This window comes from Dermacentor silvarum, chromosome 9 (genome assembly GCF_013339745.2).
Source record: "Dermacentor silvarum isolate Dsil-2018 chromosome 9, BIME_Dsil_1.4, whole genome shotgun sequence".
Lineage (NCBI taxonomy): Eukaryota > Metazoa > Arthropoda > Arachnida > Ixodida > Ixodidae > Dermacentor > Dermacentor silvarum.
In genome coordinates this window covers 114,761,884-114,786,118 of record NC_051162.1, presented here as the reverse complement: position 1 = coordinate 114,786,118, position 24,235 = coordinate 114,761,884, and the positions used below count along the sequence as shown (strand labels likewise).

Sequence of the window (24,235 nt, the reverse complement as noted above, 5' to 3'; positions counted from 1 at the left end):
CAGAAGGTGCTCTAGCGTCTCATCGCAGCCGCACAAATTGCATGCCGCACTGTTAGCGATTCCTATTAGGAATGAATAGGAATGAATAGGATATAGTTCGGATACCTCTTCAGCGCAACGCTATACCTATCTATAACTTTCAATCGTTTCAATGCATTGCACTTCGGACAAATGGGGAAATTATTATTATCGCGAACGGTTCTATACGGCTCTATCGCTCGTTTGCAGTGCTCATACTTTCCCTGCCGTCATTAAGGCGCCAATCTAAAAGACGCGCGCTTTGCATGACTGAGTTGTGGGCATGTTCGTCGCCGAATTGCAATTAATGTAGCTCTTTGAGATGCACTTGCGATTGCGAGAGAACTTTGGCGTGTTTGAAGGTTTATATGCTGCGGCGGGGTGCTCGCGAAAGACTGCCTTTCACCTCTCCATCCAGCTTTTCCCATTGGTACGCGTGACGGCTGCGTGAGAGGAGGGTGGTAGTCACCATCTACGCCGGCGCCCGAAAGCCTAAAAAAACAGATACGATGAATCGCATTTCATGTGCAGCTATTCGTGCTACCACTAGAGATGTGCTGTTTAATGTCTCGGTTATCATTGTAGTGACGAAGTGAAACAAAAAACGCGAATTAAATATCCCCACTGAAACAAAAATAAACCTTGAAGCGCATCATTCCTTAATAAAGTGAATGATTCTCCATAAGTGTTCGCCTATTCGTTTAGATTGGCAATCATTGTTCATGATTTCTTCTTAATTTCGTTTACTATTTTATTTACGTTGTCCAGACATTGAAGCCTGATGTTAACAGAGGTAGAGGTTTCTGGACGCAGTAAAGCACGTTTTGATGTAATCGATCGTCCCCACATGTAAGCTCGTATTATCTGCTTTATTCGACTATGAAAACTGAGTCAAATCTGTGAATCTGTGAAAAGACTAATAAAGTATAAGCCTAAGCAAATAATTATGGTATCTAATGTTCACAGCAAAAGTCATTGCCACGAAAATCTGATACCGTCATTGCCCTCTGCTCGAGTTAATGACAACTGCGGTTCTTCCCTCTTAGCTGCGCGGTACACATGGCGGCTTCTTTAACAATCGCACGTGTTTATCAGGCAAAGCCTGAGATAATAATTGTCCCCAAAGAAATGTAGTCGAAATAAATTTGACTGAGTGAGTACGGAATCAAGCAGCACTCAGCATTCAGTATTTTGTACTTTGTCAGTTAAAAGCTGCATACAAGATGATAGATAGGGCAATGTGCTTGTCGCAAGAACTACGACGACATTATTATTATAGCGTTCAATGACTAATATGATGTTAACATTAAAACCAAAATGTATGGCTTCCAAAGTTCATACTACTCTAAAGATTTGTTAAATTGCTGCTCTCGAATTGTAAGAACAACGTTCGACATTTCCCCAGCGAAGCAGCGTTTTGAAAAATATGCAAGGAGTGATTGTACGAAAAAAAGAGTGGCAACATAGAATGATTCGGTCCTGACCTTTGACGAGATTTGAACTTTGCATGATCACCATAGTTAAAAAGCTACACTCACCGACAGGAAGTTGGTCTTTAAATGTGCCTCCACAAATATACGTTTGTTTTGGAGTTCTTTCTATCGATTAAATGTGAAAGTATCTGCTTCACCTTTTCTTCTATATATTCCATTGATCGAGGTACTTATTACTATTAACAAATATACTGAGAGGAAAGATTGCCAGTACAGCCACCAAGTTATGCACAAGCCCGCTCTTGTGGTGATCTTCATTCTCATGTATAGTGTACCGTTACTCGCATGGCCAAAGTTTATAGGTACGTTTCTGATTGCCTACAAACACATTTCTTGTAGTGTGATTTGAAATTGGCACTAGAAATCTAGATGCGGCCACAACGCATACAGCCCCTGCCAACATTTTTGAATAAGAAACTGTGTGATTTAGTCAGATTTTACTTAATTTTACCAGTGAATGCAATTTGATGCATTCTTACTCACGATTAGGAGAGCACCCATGTAAGTGAAGTTGCACGTTGACAAACCATGATTCATATCATTGGCCTCCTACCAAAACCAAATATTTATTTCCTTCAAAAAAGTTTAGGGGGGCAGGTGGTGTGAATTGAGCCGGATGTGCTGCCTTCAAGTGAGTGCGCGCTGTTTTGCGTATGCTCTATTAGGTGACATAAAGTCAATACAAGAGCTAACTAGTGAAACGATCATCATATGGTCAACTTAGAATTATAATTTTTGTAGAAATAAAGTTTATCCTTTCATATATACCGCTTCATACGTTGAACCTCCTCGTTATATGCATCGGCCAATAATTAAAGAACTAATTGCCTGCACTGTAAAAACCTGTCTTGTTTTGTCACGCAGACGGTTTCTTTAGAAGAGGGAAGTTGGTTACTACTCCCCGACCCGGTAAGTTCTCTGTCTCTCTCTCTCTGTATATCTCATTGATGTTATATATTTTGACGCACTTTGCGGGAACAAAATGGAAACGGGGCCACAGCCAAACAGAACTCAGACGAAAAGCGAACTTGAAAATAAGACTCGCCGGTGATGTGCGACTTCAATTGCGATCCATTGCTAACTGTATTGTGGAAGAGTCTCCATTAGAATGCGTCGGCATGAGATCGACAAAAGACTACTTCCCACAAATCAACGGCCAGGGCACGTTTCGTTTTTATCGTTTACGGCCGTGCACTGCACGCATTGGCGTGCATCGAAAACGTTCACTTGAAGCAATGAGGGTGGCCAACTGTGCAGGTAACAGTAAGTATAAGCTAAAAACCTAATACGTTACTTCGGTGCCAAGTTACTCTGCATCAGAAGAAAAGCATTGGTAGAGATTGCCTTGTTATGGCGGGCTTTCGCGTTCTAAAGGCACCGGGTGGTGAAGCTGAGAAGGAAGCCCGGATTGACGGCTTATGCGTGTAATATTATACTGCGCCCAGTATAGCCCAGAAGACTGCTATCACCGCGCCAGACATTTAGACGAAAGTGTTTTGCTTTATCTTTAACCAAACGTACGTAAAATTGATCACATCCTTTTGTTGTCTTAGATCACTTCCAGCAATTTTTAAGCATGCAAAGATTAGAGTGGGAACAATTTTGCATATACAGTACAACAAAGCTAAACGCATGTATAGGAGAAGCATCCACAAGCACAATTGCACTTCTGTCAATCCACCTAAGCGCTCTGCCCCCTCCCCTCCTCAAAAAGAAAAAAAGATCGAAGAAAGAGCGACTTCTCTTAAGCTTTTCCCTTGCGCCAACATCTGGGCATTGGCTGGCGGCTTTCACTGATAAACTATTCACTGTTAGGACTAGCTGACGCCCCTTCTTGGGCGCTCGGGCGTAAGTGCTTTATATGATTACAGGGAGCCGGTTGGTGCGAAATACCGCTGTGACGTTTACGATGTACACACAACAATATTAGGCGTGAATTTTGAAGGAAAATTATGTACGGGCAATTATATTGAACATAAATGGGCAAAATCGCTTTTGTAATATACATTTGGCTCATTTGGCGCAATCCGTGCCTGATTGTTGTCTTATTGAATTGCCCTCAGTGGCGCTGGCTAACACATGCAGTGTTAGATCTAGTACACATAAATACCGAATATAGTGGACAAATTTAAGACCGTCGCCATGGCACATTTGGTCGTGCAACGCCTGCTTAATGCGGTAGTTGTGAGGTCGGCTCCCACCGGTGACAAGTTATCTCTTCGTCCACTTTAATTTCCCTTTTCCAGAACATTTTCTACATTTCAATTTCAACCACAGCTACTTACCCGTTGGCTCTCATTGGATTCATTACCTGCTGACTTTATATTGTCTTGATTATCAAAAACTGAGCCCCCTCAATTTCCCTTGGTCTCTTTCACATAATTTTGTAGGTCATTCATATAAGGTTCAGTTTCAATCTGCCTGTTTTTATGCAGGAAAGGTAGCCATCTATAAGTGCCAGTTTACATTATTGTGCCGAAAATGACTATTTACAGTGCAATACACCAACACATATTTTTCAAGGACAACGAAACTTTCATTTAAATTGATCTCCTTTTCTTGAAATATTGCAGGCCCTCGCCATAGAAACTACAGTGTTCACATTCCAAGTGAGTGCACTACAAGTCATTTCTTAATATATTGTATTGAACCTATAATAAGCGCGAGGTGCTCACACAGCTTCTCCCTTAGAACGCTTAACAAAGCGACAGAATACAGTCGTGCAATGTAGGCTTCGTACGATAAGTCTTTATTGCAGCTCAAATTTCTGTAAGTCCTCTTCAGCAGGAAAAGAAGTGCACCCTATGAAATGACGCAACAATGGCAAAATGCCTTATAAAAGCTTTATGTACAGTTGAAAGAATCTTTAAAGTAGCCATGACATGAACGACCGGAAAGTTGGAGTTTTAAATCACAGCCAAATACGAAGGAGCCCGTTAACCAAATACAGAGGTTTCAGAGCTCTTTGGTCTCTCATTCGGCCGAAATCGGTGATTACAATTCTGAGCTCGAAGCTCCTCTCACTAACAGCGCCCGGCATGTTGACGTGCGGCGTATGGCGTCTGTAACCTCTGCACACCGACGCACGTGTGCAATGCATGCATAGAACACCCGACTACTCTGAGCTGTCAGCATGTCACGTAAACAGTTATCACTATACAGTATTGATTCAAAGTCTTCCTGTAGTAGCCCCTAAATGTGACCGCACTCGCCTTGTGAGTGACGTATTCTCGGTGAATACGGCACTGACAAGGACGAGACACTGACACTAACGCTCGAAAGAGACATGGCAGACTGTCACAAAATTCAAGTTACAATTGCTTACCAATAATTATGTGGACACGACTTACAAGTCAATCTAGTCGTAGTTTATCAATCTTTATGCCTTCAGAGCCAACATTTGGACAGTCGACGTCGCAATTACATCTCGGCCATACGTTACTAAGCGAAAACTTCTCAAATTCTGGGCCTCAGTGAATTATTTAAAAATAAACCCTTTCGTACACGCCTAAAGGAAAAACGCTGACAAAGAAGCTGAATTTATTTCTCGGCTCTCAGCAGGTAGAGATGGTGGATGCTGTTCAAACCCTTGAAGTACATTTTTCAAAGCACCTTACATGGAATATACATGTTGAAAACCTCTATTCAAAGATGTCATCTGCCATTGGTGTCCTTGCACGTACGCAATGTATTCTTCCTACAAAGGTGAAGATTATGATCTACAATGCATTAGTGTCCTCTCTGTTGCAGTACTGCAGCATAGTGTGGTGTACTACTGGTGTAACAAATTTGCGCAAGCTGTGTTTGCTGCCGCAAAGAGCCATACGACATATTGCTGCTGTGCATTATGCTTCTTCTACAAAGCTTCGTTTTGCAAAGTTCGAAATTCTTCCAGTGTCCTCTTTATATAATTATAGGCTTATGTTGTGTTATAAAGCTTTTGTTAAGTATGGTACCGATACCATAATTAATCTTGCTAAGTCAAAAGTAAACATAAGTGATCGTCTAACCAGGCACAAAGAAATGTGGACTGTAGCCACCCCTAGAACTACTTATGATTAACAATGTTTGTCCTACAAGCTACCTTCTCTGTTAAACTTTTTAAACCATGAAGATTTTAAACCTTGGTGTAATCAAAATTGTCTCAAACACTTCGCCCAGTCCATTTATTTTCAGGAATAGTACATCCTTTTGAATTTTTTGTCCCTCTTCTTGTCGATCGCTGCTTTTTATGTTCATGCCATTTCAAGCCTAGGAACATGAGCTCTATTGTTTCGCGCTTTGTTACAAAATGTTGTATTACGCGATGTTATGCAATAGTCGTCAATTTATGTAAACTCTTCCTGCATGACTGACCGTCATCCTGCTGTTCTGCCAACTGTAACGGGGTCGGGACCAAACCAAGCTGCTCAAGCTTTTAGTCCCATACTCCTCCTATCCAAAGGAAATAAAGTTGATTGATTGACTGATTGATTGAAATTGCTCAAAATAACTGAAAACGTGTTTCCGGAGCTCGAGCGAATATATCCCAGTATTGTCAACCGAATAAATGCAGGTTTTCACCGATATGATTGTCATGACATCACATTGTCATGACATCGTCATGACGGCTGGCTGAAACAGTAAAGCTGTTTCAGCATTGCTTTATTTGCTTTGCTTTGTTTCAGCCAGCCTTAATTTGTGGTTTGTATCAAGAAACTACCAAGAAACAAACTTTCTTGCCGAGATGGTATTCGAACCCGCGTACCCACGGTCCCAAGGCGATCGTCGTAACCACTAGTCTACATAGCCATGCTTGCAGAACATGCATTTATGCGAACCATATGATTGCGTTCGAGCGTCGTCGTCTTCGTCCACAGCTGGCGCGTTCGCACGCTCGTGCTCTGCGAGGTGAAGAGCTTTTGCGCGCTATGCTCGAGAGAGAGAGACGCATTCACGGAGCGGATCTGCTGGAACGCGTTGATGGCATTACAACGCGGTTGAACGCGGTGTCGGCATTGCAACGCGGTGTCGGCATTGCAACGCCGTATCGGTATTGCAATCTGCGCTATTCAACACGCAGTGATAGCCGTAGGTCCGAGATGCGCGAAAAGAAATTATCATCATCATGACTAATAAGGTGAAAAGTTCCCGCACACATCCGGAAAATGCTGGGCTACGATTGCCTAGCTTCACTGTTTCAAGCGTTGCGCGGCTGAGTGCAAGGTTAAGCGTTTTTGTTTTTGCTAGTTTTCTGGTATTTTACAACCTTTTCTAATTAGTGCGACCTGCGTGTTGTTTTCCCTCCTGGCCACATGTTCAGTTCCTTACCTGCTTATACTCTCTGCCTTGCTTTGCTTTCATCTTTGTGGCAAGTCAAATTGTGATGTTTTTTTTTTCTTCACTTTGCTTCCCTTTTTCTTATCTTCAACTCTCTTTGCATCCCCTCCTTCATAAAGAGCAGGTAGGCGTTGTGCCCCTCTCGGTGGCAGTTGCCATTGTGCTCCTTTCTATTTCACACTCTGTGGCTTTTATTTGTGTTTTCATATCAAACAGTAGTGAAAAGTTCGGCAGGTGTTACACTCCTTTAACACAAGAAGGCGAAAGCCTGCTGCAAATTTGGTAAAACATCAATATATACAATTGGGGCTAGACGTCTTGAAAGACATAACGAGCCGCAATGGCAAGTGAACGTGTGGCACTAAGGCGACGTACTGAACGCCACATATGAACACTTAACGTAGTACCCAAAGTACAGCATCTTAGTGCAGGCACTAAGCTACATCTTTAGTCAACGAGATGGCTGCGACGGGACGTATGCAATCACACACGAACTAGGCACACCTTTAGTAAACCAGAACCATGGCGCAGCCACGGCGGCAGGGAAGTGCGTGCTCGTCTCGCTCCCTGGAGGTGCGGGTTCGATTCCCACCCAGACAGAAATGTACCAAATTTTATTTTCGAAACCACTAATTTACTTTCGTTACAGGAACTTCCCTGAGAAATGCGACGTCAATCCGAGCATTTCTTGCGGCATCGGCCATTTTTCGCCACGGCCCAGTTTCGCCAAGGGCACGCCAAAGGCACCGCCAACATAGACACCTAAGGCTTTCGCCCTAATAATTAGCATTTTCAACGTTGAAGCGGTCAGGTGACTGCAGTCATGGTAACGTTTTGGTATACAAAGAAATAGGAATACGTTGTGGCTGAGAGCTCAGTGCTCCATGCACTCAGCTTTCAGGCGACCACCCATGGTGTAGTTTCACGTGACCACCACCTTCTATTTCTGTGTTGCACACTCTAACAAAACTCTACTCCCTTTAGGTTTCCTTTGTCCCCAGACAAAGATCATCGTCTATCTGGTGTGTCTCTTCCTGCATTAACGCTGCACGCCTGGTGCTTCCAAGTCACTAACGGCATGCGCACTATCGGCGTGAGATAGCGTTCTTGACAGGAAAGCAGCCAACGCAGTTTTTAGGAGGGGAAAGGCAAGACAGATAGCATTATTGCTTGTCGACAAGACACACCCTAAAGGATATAAATGTTTTTTGTTGTGTGTATCCATTATACTCCTTCATGCGCGAAGTTGAGCTGCACTGGCGCGCGTTATCAACTCATCGCAGCAAAAAAAAAATCCACGCAGAATATCCTCTGCGAGTTATCTAAATTATGCGGAAGGATTTCGTAGTAATGTCTTGGTATTTCGTAGCAGTATGCTTGTGTGGTTAGCATAATTGCGAGAACGACCGCGAAAGAATCGTGAAACGGAGAAGCGTGGTTGCAACACCGAACTGTGAAGTGAGACATGCACGAGACGACATAAAAGAGGCGAGCAAAAGCAATGTTCACTCGTGTTATAGATAGCCCGCAGCAGATGTGGACGTGGGATGAAATGAACAGGGAGATGTAGCAAACGAATGAAATGTATGCGCGCTTGTGCTTCCTGCGTTTGTTGATTGTCCAGGTTTGCTACAGGTTCATCCAGGTTCCCGGTGACGCCGAGTATTGCGCGCTTGTATTTCCTGCGCTTGTTTGCGTTGCGGCTTTCTCTGGATCGTTGGTGTCGTACGCCATCGGCCGGCACCAACGTTTATACAGGGTGTTTCATTTTAGCTGCACAAAATTTTTTAAAATGGCCTGTGGCGGATACCACAACTATAATCCTTGATCTAAACTACTCGGTAAGGCCATTACTTCCTGGAGAAATCAAAACGTCTAATTTAATAAATAACCTAAGTACTCTAATTAACTTCTCATTTATTATTTTACGGCAGATCTTTCAAGCTACGAATTATTGCCGCTGATTTCGCATGGCATATCCACTGGGAACGAATTCTCGGGACTGAATCCGCTTCGACATATTAATTTCCAATGTGTCCGACGAAATGCATGGGCGTTCCAGTTAACTTTTTGAGGGAAACGCCGTTTTATGCATTCCTGCTGTCCTGGAGCAATGTTTTCGCTCGTGCCAGGCTTTTCGTATGCTGCTCTCCGTGACTTTCAAGACATTTTAACACAAAGAAAACTCCTTTAAAAAGTCATGGAGACGCCAAATGAAAACACTGGCACGAGCGAAGATACTACTACAAGAGAGCGGGCCCGGTCTCTACTACGGCCCCTACTGCTCCCCCGGGAAAATCAGTGATGTTATTTTGAAGGTAGAGCGCTGTAAGGCGTGAGAAAAGTGTAATCTGGCACGGCTGATACAGCACAAGCGCGGCAGGCGCGAGAATGTTTGTCCGACGTACCGCGCCCGCATGCGCGGAGGATAGGTTACGCCAACGAGGAATTTACCGGCTCCAGCAAGTTTCATCAAGCGTGCGCAAACTAGTGCGGGGGTGCGTTGTGTCGTCTAGATTTTTGCAGTTCACAGAAAAATTTATGCTGTTTTCGAGTGAGCATAGATTTTTGGATGTCCGCAATGCCGGCGTGTTGTGTGCCCGGCTGCACAAGCGGTTATAGGACAAACAAATCATCGAGGCACATCTAGGCTTTGTGTGATCCGGCTCTTCGCGCTGCCTGGGTTCACACCATTCCCCATCTGGAAAAAAGGCTGTCAGACAAATCGAGAGTGTGCGGTGTGCATTTTCACACCGAGGACATCTTACGATCGACTTTGCAACGCGCAATAAGTCGAAATCGCTAGGTATAGTGGAGTCTTGTGGACGGGAGTGTGCCCAAAGATTTACCCAACCTACCGTCATATATTTCAAATAGAGAAATATGCCAGACCGGGATAAGATGATGCTGGAGAGATCTCCGAAACCAGATCAGTCGAGCTGTGACAGGAGCCTCAAGATTATGCAGAAAATGTTCACTTAACTTGGGCAAATGGGCTCACTTTGAAGGGGATATTGAAGATGCTTGTTTGCCGTCCACGAGTTGGCGTAGAATTGTCGACTGTGACGATAGCAGTACTTTTATTGCCTTGTATGCGATATAAAGTCTGAAGAAAGCATGCTATATATTGAAGAATGCGTCATAGTCGCTTTAGATACGTAAGTGAGTTTAGTGCTCATGGGCGTGTTTAAAAATCCTTTAAAGCTGTCACTGTCATCGCGGTGCCACAGCTGACTCAACTGTTCGCGCATGTTGACGCACTGAAAGGGTGCTGAGGCTGTCACTTGTTAAATAAGGCCAATTATGCATAATTAAGGTATATTATGCAAGATTAGGCCTTCAACACGAATTATAATATCTTGCAAGCTGATCGAGGGTCGGGTCTTGCATGTTATGAAACTAACTTTTTCTATAATATACTTGCGACCTTGAAATTCCACAAATGCATTCCGCTGCATTCGCGACATGAACAATAAATGTTATGGGCTCAGGGCCGTGGCTACAGAGCCAGTGGCCAGCTGAGGCTCTTAGAGACGACACGGACTGCGGGAGACAAGCCAAGGACAACCTTTACTGTCGAGAGCCTAGACCGACTGCCCTTCAGCTTCCTGATCGCCACTCCGACCTCAGGCTCGCTGCGCGTGGCTTGGGCGCGTGAGCCCAGCTCTGATTATGATGATCGCGGCACAGCGGTGCTGCCAGGCGGCCGACATCCCCATAATGTGCAGCGGAGTTTCAGCGTATCTCTGCCGTTTCAGAGGCTGATCATGAACGCGTTCTAACAGTACTTGGCATAAACTGTAATCGGGATTGCAATTTGCATAATCATTTACGTAATCGTAAACTCACCGCAAGAAATGCAAGCAAAAAAAACTAATCAACACGGGTATACGAGAAGTTACGCCTTGTGCACCTCCGACGAAATTATGCTATAGTGCATTTGCTTCCAAACTACGAGAACCTTTCAGAGTATTCCCTGTTAGCGATGACAAATATGCTAGTCGAAGCTGCTCAATTTGTCGTAGGAAAGTGCGCGTAACCAGTGAGCAACGTTGACTGTTGTTGCCCTGCACTTGACGGGAGCCTACGACGCCAATCTAGCTCCCATTACAGGATAAGTGCCGAACGGACTTGAGATATTAACGGCACGACTGCCTAACGGGGAAAATTATTGGCTGGCCAAGTTATTCAATATTTGCACGCGGATAGTCGCAGCAGTAACTGAGTGCCGTCTTCGCTCGTATTCCGTCGTCTGCTACATGGAGCCTGCTGCTGCGGTCGCGCCACCTGTACCGGAAGTCGGTCAGGTGCCGCTTCGCAAATACGGTGGAGGCGGAGAGTTTGGCAACTGAAGCAGCTGAAGCATGTTCTGTAAATGTTGATCGGCAAGGCGTCGTTCCTCTTGTTTGTTGGGTTCGGCAGCGTGTTGCTGTAGTTCCCCGTTCTGCGCAGCGTCATTGAGTTTTATCGCGTAAACTGTATGGACGCGGATACTCAGTATTTCTGCGTTTTCGTTATTATTGCGATAGCAATTGTATGGACACTTCAACCGGATTTCTGCCGTCGGCATCGCCGTCGTCGTCGCCGTCGCCGTCGCCGTGAGGTTCCCTATAGATAAAATCTTCGCCGCGCGCCGTATGCCCGAGCGGAAGCGTGCGGGGACGCGCGCTGTCACGGAGAGCGAACGCACTCAATCTCCCACGCGCAAGCAAGGAAGCGGGAAGCCAGCGCCGGAGGGAGCGGGGGGGGGGGGGCGCACTTCTACTCTGCCAACAACCGCGCTCGTCGCTCCGCCCGCACCGTCTCTTATCTCCCCACGGCTCTGACCTTTATGCGCCGTGCATTCGCCGCTCAGTTTCCGTTGAAGCGATAGACCGCACGTACCTTCGCCGCTGCGGCGTTTGCGCTTGCTGCCAGCATTTTGACAGTCGTTGTCTGCGGTCATTCAGTGTGATCTATTCATGTTTGTTTGTGCGCGCTCGTTCATTTGTGCACGCTCACACCACGCTTGTTCATTCAGTTAGTAATAGTCGGGCCACATTTTCCAACGCACGCTACACATGCAATGCTGCCCGGATCGGCAGTGCAGCGCTACAGGTGTGTCCCTTCGCACGCGCTGCCCACGGGAAGCGCTTCTCATCAACACCACCGTTTCACACGCGCCTTCTCGTGGTCATCGAGTCTCTCTTCATGTCGGTCTACTTACGCCGCAGCACACCTGCTTACTTAATCAGCTCATGTTTACTACAATTCATATTGCTACCAAAGCCGCTCACCTTACTTCGTATGACATTGCTGTATTGCTATCGCATTCATTGCTTCGCCCTTAGGGCGAAACTGTGACATTTTCGTGAGTAAGCGGCTGCGGTCGTCCAGGCGCCATTACGGCAAATGCGATAGCGCTGAGGCGAAACTGCTCCGGAAGGCGGCGCAACTTGAACTGATGAGGCAAGCAAGCCACAGCAGGTGGCGGCACCAGGTGTGCTCATGACTTTCCAATCATTATAAGCCATTATCACTCTTTAGCGCCTTATCCATCAGCGTCGAACCATTATGAACCGCGATCCACCATGCTCCCGCGGTGGCCACGTCTGGCGCGGCAGCGCGGGCCGTATCTTGAAACCGATGTGCGATGCCGACAGATAGTGACGACTGCTGATAGCTTGGCGCGGTGTGTTGTCGCCGCTTACTTAGCGTTGAAGAGAGACGACAGGGCCCGAATCTTGAAAGCAACCTGCGAAACGGGTAGAGTGCCGCGTGTGCTGAGAGTTCTATGAGCGCTGTGTTCTCGCCGCTTCCTTCGCGTTGAAGCGACAAGCAGCACGAAGGAAGTCGGTCGCTGCTGCGGGCTCTATCTTGAAAGCGATCGTCTTACATGACGGACGGACGAATGGACGGACGGACGGTTTTCTCGTTGGGTAAGCATAGAAATGCTTACGGTATAGAGGCTTCATGCCGTAACCATTCGGTCGAAAGCTATGCTCCCCCCCCCCCCCCCCCCCCCTTGTAAAGAAAGCAAACGAAGAGAAAAGAAAGTCGGGGCGTTGAAATGGTGTCACTGCTTCACCAAACAGAGGCAGAAAGGAGTCGAGCACAACTACTGGTAAATAAACCAATGACCTTCTTTGCGTTTCTTCACTCTTTACAGCATCTTTTTGCTTTGTATACTGAAAAAAGAAATAGGGCCAGCTTAACACTAGTGATGCGAGGACTGGGCAAACAGCGAATCTGGCGACCCCATCTAGCTTTATGTCTGTTCGGCAAAGTTTTCGCGAGGTTATGCTTCGAGACTCGGCCGCGTTTTGCGCAAGATCACGCCGGAATCATAGAGAGCCCAAGGAGCAACGAACACTCGGTCATTAAAGTACCTGGACGCTCAAACGCTTTCGTTCGGTTTCGCGGGCTCATATAACTCCGGATCTTCTGCGAATCGCCAATGTTTTGCCGCCGCTTTGGTGGTGCGATACTCGGGATCGGACGAAAGTCGTCTCACTCGCTCTCGAGTAGCGGCGCGGCGGCATTTGCGCCGTGCTTCCTCTTCTGAGGGAGTGACGCTCTTATTTGTCCGCCCCATCTTCGCGGCGATATGCTCGACGTGGATACGGCGGGGCCTTTGTGTCGCCGCGGCGGCGACGTGGAGCTATATATCGCGTGGGTCGATGCAGTGACGCCACGGCTTAGCGCAGCCTCTGCGCAGCCGCGGTAAGCACTCCGCACGGCGCGGCAAAGCTAAGGCGACGCGATGCTGTGCGCGCGATGACGTCACCGCTCAGGCAGCTGTGGCGAGGCTCGGCGTTGTCGGCGCAGCTGGGGCGAAGCGTTGCTAGGCGACGCATGGTGACGTCATCGTCAGGCGGAGGTTTTGCGGCGTACACTCGACGGACCATCCTCGAGCTTAAACAGCTTCGCTAGTTTACATGGGTATGTGCCATTGTGCTTGGACCCTATCTGCACACCTCCAGAATCGGCCCACATTTCGTGCGTATACCACCGGAGTACCTCCAGCTTAAACAGCTTCGCTGTTAAAATGGACGCCTAAGGTCTGCGGGCCTCAACAATGCGGGCTCAATAAAGCTTTCAGGGAGGGATTGTCTGCAAATTGATGGTTAGTACTGCCCACATTACTTTCTTTTTATCTATTGCAGGATGCGATGGCGGGAAATATGGAACCTGTATTTATCCACTGAGTGAGTGCTATTTTTATTAACTCTGTCTAAACAAATGTTCGTGACTCGTAGTGGCGGCGACGACTCCTTTGTTGCGAGGCCATACAGTGACACACTTCGTGAAGATTGAAGACAATAATAATCATAATATTATCGGGCTTCACGTACCAAAACCATGATCTGATTATGAGGCATGCCGTACACTCTAAAAACTAGGGAGAGTATCGCAGGAGTGAAGGGGCCGATTCACTCTTGAAGGCATTGTTTTACTCTCGCAAAATCTCGGGGAGAGTGAAATGCATTGTTCACTCTATCCGCATTGAGAGAGTGAAATGTTATTTCTACTCCACCCATCTGAGAGAGAGTAGAATGCCCGTTCCACTCTCGCGGCAACTGAGAGCAAAACGTAGCATATACTGCAGCTTAAACTGCATGAGGCTGGTCGGGAACATGGCGATGTATCGCTCACGCAGGCAGAGCAAAGAGCGCATCGTTTTTCTTGTAAGAGAAGCAGCCAGCGCGCAAACTGGTGCAGAGATCAGCGCACTACTTTTTGTTTCGGAGTCGCCCCACCGCGCGCTCGCACAACATCGCGGAAGAGCACAGCGCCGGAGAAAGGCGATGCGTTCAGCGGGCAGGCCCGGGCAGGCGGTGCGCGCCGAGGCCATCCAAGAAAACTCTTGTGTCAGCCACGTTTCAACGCCGCGAAAAGAGGACAGTCGTTCATCGTTCGTTGGATTGAACAACAAATACTCCACGGTAAGTGATTTCTAACTTACGTGGCACATTCTGCGTATATGATATGCTATCGTCAGGCAGTGATCGCGAAGTTAAGCCTGTTAAGCCGCCGCGATTGCCAACGGACTATGTATGCGTGCTGTGTCATTCGATGTCAATAGAAAAAGCAGTCGTCACGATGACTGCATGTGATTTTATCAGTTGCCGCAATCCGTAAGAGCTTTCAAAATCGCAAACGCTCAGTGATGCACGGTGTGTTCAATAATACGTGAGGCGCGGTGTCGCATAAAAAGGTTTCTTCACCAGCCCATGATTCCGTGCCAATGCCGAGCGTGGTAAGCGTGTGTTTTATGTGTTTGAATTTATTTAGTTTCGCAGTCTAAGGCGTGCGGAGCGCTGTTTAACTGAGTAGTTACATAACAAAAGGCGTCAGCTTGTTGGCGGCATGCTTTCATTATATTAAGGCGCGCGCTTGACAGTGTGTTTCGCCCATGGGTAATCTGCGGCCAGTGAAGTTACGTGCAGCGCTAGCGCCTGTTGGAAAGTTGCCGCAGGCATACAGCTGCACGCTGCGTGAGGTCAGTTTGGCGCGTAATGTTAAACTGCCTGAATAGGCATTGGGAATTGTTGTTTTGGGCTGAATAAGACACATTTTTTGCCAATGTAATAAATTGATTTGAATTTATGTCTGATTTTGTGTCTCGTGTTGCGGTTTCCGAGCACGGTGCGAATGTGACCAGGCGCGTTGTGTATGGACTCGGTGTCTGGTCAAGCGGTGAGTTATGCACTGGAATCGAATACAATGGCTACTGTTGTAGGATTACACTCACAGGGACTTTCTACATTATTGCTACTGGCTCGGTGTCCACGTTTAGTGTTTTCGATATGCCTGTGCATTTACTTTTATTAACTCCACTAGCTATGTTCCCTTTACTTAGGCGGCTGATTTCTTTTGTTTTAGATAAGCCAAAGAGCCCAAACTCTCTTCAGAAATTATATTTGTTCATAACGTCAGAAATAAGATGCAGACAATACCACCACTGCTCTCTCCCCTAGAGGAGGGGATGCGTTTACGAAGTGTGCCAACAATGACCAATATTTTATTTTTCAGAATTTTTGTAACACTGGTGCTGGACTGAGGCCTAATGGCCAGTTTTATTTTTTCTTTCCTTAAGTCAAAAAATTTAAATGGGTTTGGAAGTGGACTATTACAGTCATTTAGATGTACAAATACTTGTATTACAGTACAAATACTTAGTGCTAAGGCTTCTTAGTGCCATGACTTTCCTTGACTGTTTTTAGATGGTTTCACAATATTTCCTCGTGTTCATTTGCGCGCACAATGTTTTTCAGGCACCCGTTTTATAAAACTCAAGAAGGCAGCTGCAAGGAGAAAATGGTGTCAAGGTGCCAGCTCGGCACGACTCCACATGGTGCAGAGGAGCGCACTCCAAAGCATCAAAATGCGTTGCCATGCAATTTGGACGAGAAACCTTAAACGTGGGTATACTGGGTGTACCGTGTAACTAAATGGCATGATGTGTATCTGTTTTTCGAAATTTTACTGTTAGCCTTGTGACTGTTTGATCAATAAAAATGTTGACCTTTTAAGAAAAATATGTTTCATTCGAGTGACTCGGCGACTAAACATCAAATCCAATTCACCAAGCATAAGTGCAGGAGCTCCTTATGAAGGAATCAAATATCCCCTAATGTAAGTGTTGTGAATCGCCTCTGATGTGACCATGGCACTGCATAGCGAGTGCTTTCACACAATTGGGAGGAGTACCAGCACTCTGTCTGAAGGAGTACAAACACTCTATTATGAGGAGTACAAGCACTCTGTTTGGGGGAGTAGAAGCACTCGGTTCGAAGGAGTACTAATACTCTTGTGGGGTGGAGTATTTGTACTCTGGAAGGAGTTCTAGCACTCTGTGGAGGAGGAGTACTAATACTCTGTCCGGGGGAGTTGCTGTACTCTCTCCGAGATGGAGGCGTTTTACTCCTGAAAAGGGAGTGAAATATGGGACAAGCAGATACTCCCTCAAAGAGAGTTCCCGGAACTCTCTTAGTTTTTAGAGTGTAGTGGGTTACTCGGGAATAATTTCTACCTTCTGGGCTGCTTTAACTTCACCCAATGCACGCTGCACGAGCTTTTCTGCACTCCGCCCACATCGGAATGCGGCCACCAGGGCTAGGATTGATCCCGCCACCTCGTGCGGAGCAGCGCAGTGCTATAGCCACTGAAAACAAAAACGCGAATAGCAAAGGATGAAGTCATAGTGGCACACAAATGGGCTCTTCAATTTAATGTATTTTTTTTTCTCATAAACAGTTGGCGGTGAAAGGACGTACAGTCACCGGTGCCTAAATATTCTGATGTAGTGAATGCAGAATCTATTGTATCAATACGGTTACAGCAATGTCCATCTGGAAGAGAGAATAAATAGGTGGAGCGAGGCACTAGGGCGTAATAGCTCATTTTTTAACTTTTACAAGTTACAAAAATTGAATGTTTGCGAAAGTTCAGCATTTTTTGTAGACATATCATAGGTCCTTCTGTGCTTTTACTTTACTGAAAAAGTCTTGCGGCACAAGTTACATTAGATGCATATATGTGAACAACCATCCTGCCCTCAACAAACCAACATATTCGTCTATTTGCGTCCAAAATATTGGCGTCTCTGGGATAGATATTATTGCATAGCCCATGTTGATTTTGCAGCCGTTTCTTTGTCAATAAGTATAAGGCAATAAGTAAGTTCCAGTTCGTGGTTCCTGTTAAGTTTGATGGTATGCACACAGTCATGATGTATGCGATATTTTCTTTATAAAGGGCTATCTTATTACTATGGTATTTAAACATAATGTTTGATTCTCAGGTAGCCCGAAGCCACCAGATGAAAGCGTCGGAGCCTTATGGCCGCTGTGTAAAGGATGATAAAAATTTAAGAACATATTGTTGCTTTAACCGTGATGCTTTAGCGAAGCGCAAACACTGCCAACTACCACACAAAGACGTCTGCTTCTCGTGAGACACAGATATAGACCAACCATTTCGTTTAGCTTCTAAGTGCAACTTAATTATAACTCAAGAAGTGTAGCGTCCCACAGCAACAGTTTGGCTTACAGATAGCGAGGTGCAGAAGGTGCAGAGTGCTTGAGAAAAAAACATACGTACAAGTTTGGTACGTTAGTAAACAGCAATAATCGTTTACAAGCGTTTTCTATTCCACTGCCATCAAGATGCTGCCATCACGTGGTGGAGAATCTAATTCGCAAGGATGTCTTCTAAAGCAGAACGTCATGCCTGCTGAGTTCCCACGGCTGAATGGTTTATAGGGACCGTGAAATGATTTGAAGTTTATTAAATACTTAGTGCAGATACAAAAGTATAGATACTTAGTACAGAAAAAGGTCCCATAGTGTAAACACTGTGGGGGGACCTTTTATAATAAAAAAACACCAATACTACTCAATTAATGGTCATAAAACTATTCTTAGTTTATCACTATAAATGAAAGCCACTATGGATATAGTTGGATACATCGAAAAATTATTTGGTAAACTGGACTCTGAACTCACATTTTAACTGCCCATTTCTGTTTCAAATTGCTGGCGCCTCGCCACTCTCACTGAAAGCAACCGACATCTCTCGTGCATGCATGGTTTACAGTGAACGAGGGCAGGCAAAAATAAGGGATGACAGGAGCGCTCCAACTCGCCCAGCTTTCCATTCTTATTCAGTATATGGCATCCATTGTGTGACGTCAGAAAGTGGTGGTCACCATTGTGTCGTCTCCTCCCAACCAGACGGAAACCACAATAGATGTCTCGCTTCGCATGCTCTGGCACCGATCATCACAGCAAGGGCGTCGCCGTGGAATTCTGCTCGCAATTTATCAAGCAAAGCTTGTATTTCCAGACTCGCGCCGTCGGTGTGGCTGCCGTCGTACGCGAAAAACCAAGTCCTCCTCACCCGCAGCTGGCGGCCGGAAACCCTCCTTACCCGCAGCTTCTTGACAGGTTCCCCTCCTCGCCCGCTCCGCGGGCGCCGTTTTCACGCGAAGCTTGTATTGCCTGACTCGTGTCGCGGTCGGTGTGGCTGTCGTCGCATACGCGAAAACTCCACAGTTGTGCGCCGGCGCTTGACAGGTTCTCCTACTCACCGCAGCTGGCGGCCGGAAATCCTCCTTACCCACAGCTGGCGCCTCCGTGCGCGCCGTTTCTCGCCAGTGCGAGGCCAGGTGCGCTATGGGTAGGCCGCGCTTGGTCCGCTGTGCCGAAGACGAGGCAGCCTTCAAAGAACGACAACGGGAGTGGGCCCGCGAACGTGCGGGAGCTCGCCCAAGTAATCCTAAGTTACGGCAAGCCGAAGCGGAAGCGATACGACAACGCTGGACCGATGAATGAGTTCGACAAGCAGAAGCCGAACGACAACAAACCAAATACCCAACCCTTGACCAACCACAACCCAACATTTCACAAGCGATTGGTTTAGCGCACAGGACAAACTTCGTGTGCCCCACTGTTCGCGGCAGTGGAGGGTTTTTGAGTTCTTTGCATAGAACTGGCACAAACCAGCAAAAGCCCGCAGAACTTACCTGTGGCTGACTGTGGAGCCACACATGTGAAAATAAAAAGATGCACGGCGACAATGACGTTTTGCCGGCACCTGTAATTGCTTCCAGAACTTGCAGTACACATAATCATTGCCTTCGAGATTGGCGTGAGTTATTTCGAGGAAGACTTTGCTGGAAGTGTGATTTCATTTCATCAGCAGTTAGCGTAGCCAGATTGCTGTAGGGTTCCGCTGCGATATGAAAAATTCAAATACAAATTTGATAGCATATGGGACTGCGCTCAAAGTTTGCCTGATTGTTGTGGGACGCGTACGGTCTCACATATAATGCATATTTCAATTTCCATAAATTTGTGTCGCGGCTCCTATATGTTTGTGTTTGTGCATGTCGGCTTGCTTATGTGTGCCTTGCGGGAACATGCCACTTGATGTTTGCGATCGTTCTGAATTTTGTAGCTAGTTATAAGCGTTGGAAGAGAAAGCTGTCCAACACCGAGTGTCCTCGTGTGCCTCCTGAATTTGGGTGCGGCTTGATAAAGTTATATAAATGATTGTTGCTCCTTGCTGATTTTATAGGTTGAATCTAGAAATATCTTTACAGCTACCACTATTTAGGTTACCACGGGTATATTACTCATATTCGCACACTGCATTTACGAAAATCAAAACTGATTTACTGACACGTCGTGGATAGCAAAGTTCCCAGCGCTCGGAAACCTTTGCGCAAGGATACGTTTGTAATTACTCGACCCTTTAACTGGCGAACTCTGTCGGGTAGCGGCTCTCGAAACATGGGTCAAGTGCCAAGGAATCTCCACGACGACAAAATCGCATATTTAAACATACACATTTGCCTTATACGGCATGTAATAATTATTTCGATGCATTACCTGTGTTTCAGACTGATGCAATCAATTTTGGCCGATTATTTGTGCATCGACCGCTCTTCTTGTATGGTACTTTGCGGCTTTCTGAAACCTGATTGCAGGAGATCCATGATGGCAGAAAACTGCTTCGCAGTCAGATTCTGATTATTAATTAAGTACTTTTAACAGTACAGTTATCTATGGGCTATCAAATGAAAAAAAATGTTTGCATGAATTCATCGTGTCTCAGAGAGTATTTAACCCATTTTATTTTGTTGCGGTGCAGTGTGCAGTTGTCCCAAGCCAAAGCCTGGGGGGTACATACGCTCGACAATGGAGAATTCTCCTTGGTACTACGACAATAGAACGAAAACTTGCAACCAAACCTCAGGAGACCCCTCCGGCTGCAACAGCTTTATTAGTAAACAACAATGTTTGAGGCTTTGTCCAGAGGTTAAGACAAGAAACAAGGGAAGGAGGAAACAACTAACGCAGATTTGTGAGTAATATTGTCGCAATACCTGTGAAAGCTACAAAATTATGTACTTGTTAAACGAAAACTCTCGCTTTGAAATAGCTTAATTGCAGAATTTTTTTTCCTTCATGCTTCTTTATTAAGCATGTTATTTAATTATTTACGAATACTAGAGACTATAGTGCTGTGGAAGAAGGAGATGGGCTTTCAAAAAATGGGTTAGGAAAATTTTTTCAACCTAAGTAACGCATGTGTGGCAACAATATATTCAGGCGCACGATGCCAGTTTCCATACATAATGGGAAGCAGCTATAACAATATTGGTATGGGCAGAGTTAAATGTACTGCTTCACAATGATTAGTGTGTGATGATTTGTGTGCTGCACTGGACGTGTAGGTAACACTTCAAACGCGTCTTATATTCGCGAAACGTAAGTAGAACAATTTGCGTCTGGTCATTGTGTCGGATGTGAAGCGATCCAGTCCAAGCTCTCGTATCGCATGAGAAACAGTAATGACTTATTGCAGACATAGGGTTACAAACCAGACAGCCAGGCGCTGTTGCTCCCGTTTTATGGTTTCCTTATTAAAGAACGGGTTCCACCACATTGGAAACGCACTTCAGGCCCGCTGCTCAAGAGAGAGCGATAGCCGTCCAATTTAACGCTCGTAGGCGACTTCCTTAATGTTATCCGTAGACAACAGTTTCCTGAATGTTTTTTTTTTTGCAATATGTTCTTGATACATGAACCCGGTGTAACATTACTGTTGTTAATTACACCAAGGTATATCACAGAGGAAAAGATTAGAGGTTGAGATTTCGAATATGATAAATGTAAAACACGTTTCTCTTTCGATATTATTGCCATAGAGTCAGTTTTTGAGAAGTTAATTCGCATTCCAGGTAAGTCCTCCCCATCTACGTATCTATAAATGCTGTACGGTATATCCTGACATCTAGTATTTCTAAAACAGAATATTGCGTTTATAATGGAAAGGTTTTACTCTGCCATACTTGTAAATATTGTTACGGGCCGCAATATCATTTCGAAGGGTAAAAAAGCAGTAAGAAAGAAGGGTTATAACACACGACACTGAGGAACAGCGCACACGACACGTAAACATCCAAAGCTAACATTATAAATTTGAACAAATTGCATACATTTTTGTAAATAAGGTAGCAGTTAGCATTGCCATGAGCCATTTACGGAAGTAAGTGCATTTGACAGTTCCAAAACTATCAAATCAATCGGCATGCGATAATTTATAGTATTGGTGATGTCGCTAACAGAAATAAATTTTGTACATGTGGAAAGCTTACCAAAAAAGTCACGCTGTGGCCAGCAAGCAATTTAAACGCTTCAATGTGATTATATATATATATATATATATATATATATATGTGTGTGTGTGTGTGTGCAGAGAGCCATAGAGTTCTAGCCGTTCGCAACGTGTGCGTGTAGTGATATTTTTGAAAGTTATGAACCTGAAGTTTGTTACCGGCCTTAAGCAACGGTATCACATTGTTAGTCAACCCATCGTTTAGTGGCAAGTCAGCTAAAAGCTTGCATTTAAAAAACTGTTCAAGTACGCGGAACTAAGTTAAGTTTGCTTCAAAGGAAGCTTTTAGGTATTGCATATGTGCCAGGAGAACTTGGCTGAGATAACGATATTGATGCATGTTATTACAACAACAGAACCGAGAAAATGCTAAGACACTTCGTCAGCAGCTGCACTGCAAAGGCATATTTTGGAATGCCTTGCTCATATAAATGAGTTCCACTAGACATATGACATTACATAAGTGTTCGTAGTCGCCGCCGTTACTGTAAATGGCAGTGGCTAGACCACTAAGCCTAAATAACCTTTACATAAAGATAAGTGCATCAGAAATTAACGTAGTCACTGCAATGCATTGCCTGCGATTCAGGCTTCCGACAGAGAAGACGAGCTCTTCACATTCTCCATACTGGTGGTGCAAGCATCATGGGAGAAATTGTTTACATAACAAGTACTTCGTGAACCGAACACTACGGCATCTTGCATGGCTACATTTATTTTACTGCGACGAGTACTTATCTGAAAACTGCCATGGTCATCTCATCTAAAGCGTGATTTCGCTCACCATCTCATGGCATAAAGATCTTCCCTCTACGCGTATTTGCTGCTAACGTTGCTCAAACTCTGCACTCGAAAAAAAATTCTTTAAATTGTGTGGCTTTACATTCCTGTACAACGGTATGATTATCAGGCACGCCGTAGTGGAGGACTACGGGATATTTTTGTCCACCTAGGTGTTTTGTGTACCGCGCGCTATAGTGTACCCGATGCACGGTAGACTAGCATTTTTGCATAGCGCCATCCGAATGCGGCCACCGCAGTTGGAATCGCACCCGCGACCTTGTGCTCTCCAGCGCAACACCATAGCCACTGAGACACAGGAAAGTTTCGCGCGGGAGTGCAGAAATGCGGTTGCCTTCAGCTTGATTGTGATGCCGAGGAGCTGCGTTAGGTTAATCGTTCAGTTACGCAACTGCGAACTTGGTGGTAGCTGAGATCGAAGAGATGTTAGTTCTATAGGTAAGCATTGTATTCATGACGCCAATGGCTTGCCGTGAAATGAAAGAAAGAAGAGAGGGATTTTTGTGGTGCAAACAGAAAAAAAAAGAACGCGTTCCAGTACAAGACCTGGAAGCACATAAATTAAAGGCGAAATATATTTCCTAGTGACAAAAATAAAAACGAAGATTTTACTGAGCAGTTCAATGTTTTCGTAATTCTTCCAACAACTTAATAAAAATAATTAGAAACAGGTGCAATTGCAATTCCAGTAGAACTTTAGAACGGGCAGTGAGCTGCAAGACTGGTGTTGTTTGTGCGGTGAGGCCTTGTGCATTGTCTAGCCCGCAAAAATTTATATTGACGTAATCAAGAAACGTTTAATATTTCATTCAGAGGCAAAAGATTAAAACCTGTATGCATTACGAAACTTTGATGAACACCTCCGATTCCTAAGGCCTTCATATTGTGTGGCATGCATGCGTGATATATTGTGTTTTTAAACGGGTCCTTTAGATTACTGTGTTCCACCTTTGTGTACTTCTAGTGCTTAAGGCTTTCAATGTGCAACGTAATTGATTTTCTCGCTAAGCCTACGCGTTAAGTTGACGCACAACGTTAATATTCGCTGCCAGGTGCACGCGTGTTCACTGATACTTTCTGCTTGCAACCCCATAATTTTGTGTTTCCATAGAAATTAATTCATTTCCACTTGAAAGGTCACTATATTCGTGTTGGAGTTACTTGCTTTTAAGGAGGAATTACTCTGAAATTGTTTAAATCAGTCGATACTGATATAAAGTACAAAACGAAGCACTATGGCTACGCTTGTTGTCTTTGTTGGTTACTTAACACGCTGTCATTTCTTTTGTTTAGGAGCCAATGTACCCTGGAGTCTGTGAAGTGCTTTAGTTACGCATAAACACCAATAACATGGACAACAATTCACGTTAAATTAATAGCTTCTTTGAGTCGGGTAAAACGTCTTTTTTGAAATAAAAACGCATTTCTGCAATGTC

General features: G+C 45.2%; 2 protein-coding genes across 3 annotated transcripts in view; one reads left to right on the top strand and one right to left on the bottom strand.

Moving 5' to 3' along the window:
• Nucleotides 1-24,235, bottom strand: part of LOC119464125 (rab-like protein 2A) — a 411,477-nt gene that overhangs the window by 111,604 nt on the left and 275,638 nt on the right. The window lies entirely within an intron of this gene.
• LOC125940312 (uncharacterized) lies at nt 1,709-24,235 on the top strand. The gene is made up of 6 exons (XM_049656357.1): nt 1,709-1,813; nt 2,376-2,420; nt 4,085-4,120; nt 13,976-14,017; nt 20,469-20,681; nt 24,093-24,235. Coding segments are annotated over exons 1-6 (414 nt in total). The 5' UTR covers nt 1,709-1,737; the 3' UTR covers nt 24,095-24,235.

Bases quoted from the DNA above. Each gene is read 5' to 3' on its own strand.
- LOC125940312 (XM_049656357.1), top strand. From the start codon at position 1,738: ATGCACAAGCCCGCTCTTGTGGTGATCTTCATTCTCATGTATAGTGTA. The intron at 2,421-4,084 runs GTAAGTTCTCTG...GAAATATTGCAG, and splicing joins GGTTACTACTCCCCGACCCG to GCCCTCGCCATAGAAACTAC. The intron at 4,121-13,975 runs GTGAGTGCACTA...TATCTATTGCAG, and splicing joins CTACAGTGTTCACATTCCAA to GATGCGATGGCGGGAAATAT.